The sequence below is a fragment of the Ceratotherium simum genome, chromosome 1 (genome assembly GCF_057802395.1).
Source record: "Ceratotherium simum simum isolate JZ-2026a chromosome 1, ASM5780239v1, whole genome shotgun sequence".
NCBI classification, from domain to species: Eukaryota; Metazoa; Chordata; class Mammalia; order Perissodactyla; family Rhinocerotidae; genus Ceratotherium; species Ceratotherium simum.
Window position 1 is genome coordinate 98891395 of NC_141900.1, and position 2960 is coordinate 98894354.

At 38.2% G+C, this 2960-nt stretch overlaps 1 protein-coding gene across 1 annotated transcript; it reads left to right on the forward strand.

Moving 5' to 3' along the window:
• Nucleotides 1-1596: 1596 nt before the first annotated feature.
• Nucleotides 1597-2529, forward strand: LOC101396108 (olfactory receptor 2A2-like). Its single transcript, XM_004430648.2, has one exon. The coding sequence runs from the start codon at nucleotides 1597-1599 to the stop codon at nucleotides 2527-2529; it is 933 nt and encodes a 310-aa protein (XP_004430705.2).
• Nucleotides 2530-2960: the final 431 nt, after the last annotated feature.

Here is a 2960-nt window from a genome sequence, read left to right on the forward strand (position 1 = left end):
AAGTCAGTTAAGAATATTAGATTTTCAGAAGTAATTACAAGACTCTGCTATCCCCTAAAACAATTTGTATACCTTCCCAAAGTATGTGCTTGTTCTTTTCGATGAGGACATTAGAAATTTGGCAAAAATCATGATAAAAATATAAACTATTAAAATTCAGATATTAGTTTATATGATTCTTCACTATGATTCTTCATTAAAAGGAATAAGACCTTTTTGGAGAAATGGCTGTGTCCATGGCTGAAGTGGGGAATGTACAAGAAGAGCTTGAAACATCTTATCGTATCGGAAGTAAGGAAGAGCTCAAAAATTATGAGACAATGTTAATAGAACAAAGGAGCAAGCTTGGAGGGTTCATATATAGGACGATTAAGCATGTAATGATAATGAATAATTTTAATACTTTGATAAAATAATTTATGGGTCCGTATGATAGACAGATGGGAGAGAGAGAAAGATAATAGATACAGATGCATACAGATAGATGATAGATAGATAGATAGATAGGTAGATAGATAGATAGATAGATAGATAGATAGATAGATAGATAGATAGATAGATAAAGCCTTTCCGGATACTGAAATTGACAACCAATAAAAGCAAGGAAGGAGGTAGAGCACCACATTTTGCAATAATCATTACCAATAATGGAGTAAGACCGTGTAACTGATGGATGCTGAAATAGTGGCCAAAAGCTTTATGAGGAACAGAATCTTTGTATATTAATTTTAATGGATGCTCCAGAAATTACATTAGGGAAAAATATAATGATTTTATAATGGAGATGCTTGGGAGACACCATCTTTACCAAGTGATCCAAGTTAGCATCACGAGTAATGGGAAAATTAACATCATGCACCTACTCATGGAATACACTGAGAAGGATACTTGTTTTTCCTGCAGAAAGTGAAGAATCTGAATGAAAAATGAGGAACTTCGTACAATCCCAATCTGAGGAACATTCCACTAAAGAATTACTCTATACTCTTCAAAAATATCAGTGTCACAAGCGGCAAAGAAAGGCTGGGTAACTATTCCAGATGAAAGGAGACTACAGATAGACAACATTAAATATAATATGTAATCTTGGATTGGGTCCTGGGTGGAGGTGGGATTAGAGAGAGAATAATATAGATTAAAGAATCATGTCAGTATTAAGTGCTTGATTTTGATAATTATATTGTGGTTATGTTAGTGAATGTCTTTGTTCTTGGTGAAAAAACGAGGAATTTAGGGGTAAATGGGCATCATTATCTACGTTTCAATCTCAAATGGTACCAAAAAAAAAATAATACTATATAGAGAGAAAAAGAGAATGATAAGGCAAATATGAAAGATATATTAAAATTTGCTGAATCTGGGTGAATGCGTATGGGAGTCCTTTGCACAATTCTTGACACTTTTCTGTAAGTTTAAATTTCTTTCATATTTAAACTAAAAACAGTAACCAATTTGGGGGAATAGAGGGAGCTGTAAAGTAGGGACAAGGGTACAACTTTCTCTGAGCTCAGTTTGAGATACACAACTCCAGGTTCTCTTGATTCTCCACCTCTAATCTTTTATCACATTTCAGTCCTTGAAAAACTTCATTAAGGAATGGGAAGCAACCAGTCATGGGTCACCGAATTCATCCTGGAGGGATTCCAGCTCAGTGCGGAGATGGAAGTGTTGCTCTTCTGGATCTTCTCCCTGCTCTACATCTTCAGTCTGTTGGCAAATGGCATGATCTTGGGACTCATCTGTCTGGACCCGAGTCTACACACACCCATGTACTCCTTCCTTTCACACCTGTCTGTCATTGACATGTCCTATGCTTCCAATAATGTGCCCAAAATGTTGGCAAACTTAGTGAAACAGAATAGAACCATATCTTTCGTTCCATGCATTATGCAGACTTTTTTGTATTTGGGTTTTTCTCACACAGAGTGCCTGATTTTGGTGGTGATGTCCTATGACAGGTTTGTGGCGATCTGCCACCCCCTCCACTACACTGTCATCATGAACTGGAGAGTGTGCACAGTCCTGGCTGTCACTTCCTGGTCATGTGGATTTATTCTGGCTCTGGTACATGCAATTCTCCTTCTCAGATTGCCCTTCTGTGGGCCCCGGGAAGTGAACCACCTCTTCTGTGAAATTCTGTCTGTCCTCAAGCTGGCCTGTGGTGACACTTGGATCAACCAAGTGGTTATCCTTGCTGCCTCTGTGTTTGTCTTAGTTGGACCCCTCTGCTTAATGCTCGTCTCCTACATGCGCATCCTCTGGGCCGTCCTAAAGATCCAGTCAAAGGACGGCCGCAGAAAGGCCTTCTCCACCTGCTCCTCCCACCTCTGTGTGTTTGGGCTCTTCTTTGGCATTGCCGTGGTGGTTTATATGGTCCCAGACTCCGATCAACAAGAAGAGCAGGAGAAAATACTGTCCCTATTTTACAGCTTCTTTAACCCAATGCTGAACCCTCTCATCTACAGCCTGAGGAATGCTCAGGTGAAGGGCACCTTGTATAGAGCACTGCAGAAGAAGAGGTCCGTGTGAAGAGTAGATAGAATCTTGTTTGATGTGGGATTTTCTTTTGAAACATGTGATTTGCTGAAGCAAAAACTCGGAAAAATTTCCCAATTAGAAGTTTGATATAAAAATGGTAATTGCCAAAACTCTAGCTCTGAAAACAGGGCTAAGTTCTATGGAAAAGCATATGTTCTAAACTTTAGAGACCATGTTAGGAGTGGGACAGCTAAATTATCAGAATATTTAGTCTCTCTTTTAAGAAATATTGGATTCCATTTATTTTTTAAACCCATGAATATTAATGTATGAAGAAAAAATTAAATGTAAGAAAATTACGTCAATACATTTCTCTGGCTTCTGTATTTAGACTCTGTGAGTTCTTACCACCTTGTGGTAGCTGGAAACAGTACAGTAAAAGTAATACCATAAGAGAGAACTTCCAAAGTAGACCTGAAATT

Coding starts and splice junctions, on each gene's coding strand:
- LOC101396108 (XM_004430648.2), top strand. CDS start 1,597: ATGGGAAGCAACCAGTCATGGGTCACCGAATTCATCCTGGAGGGATTC.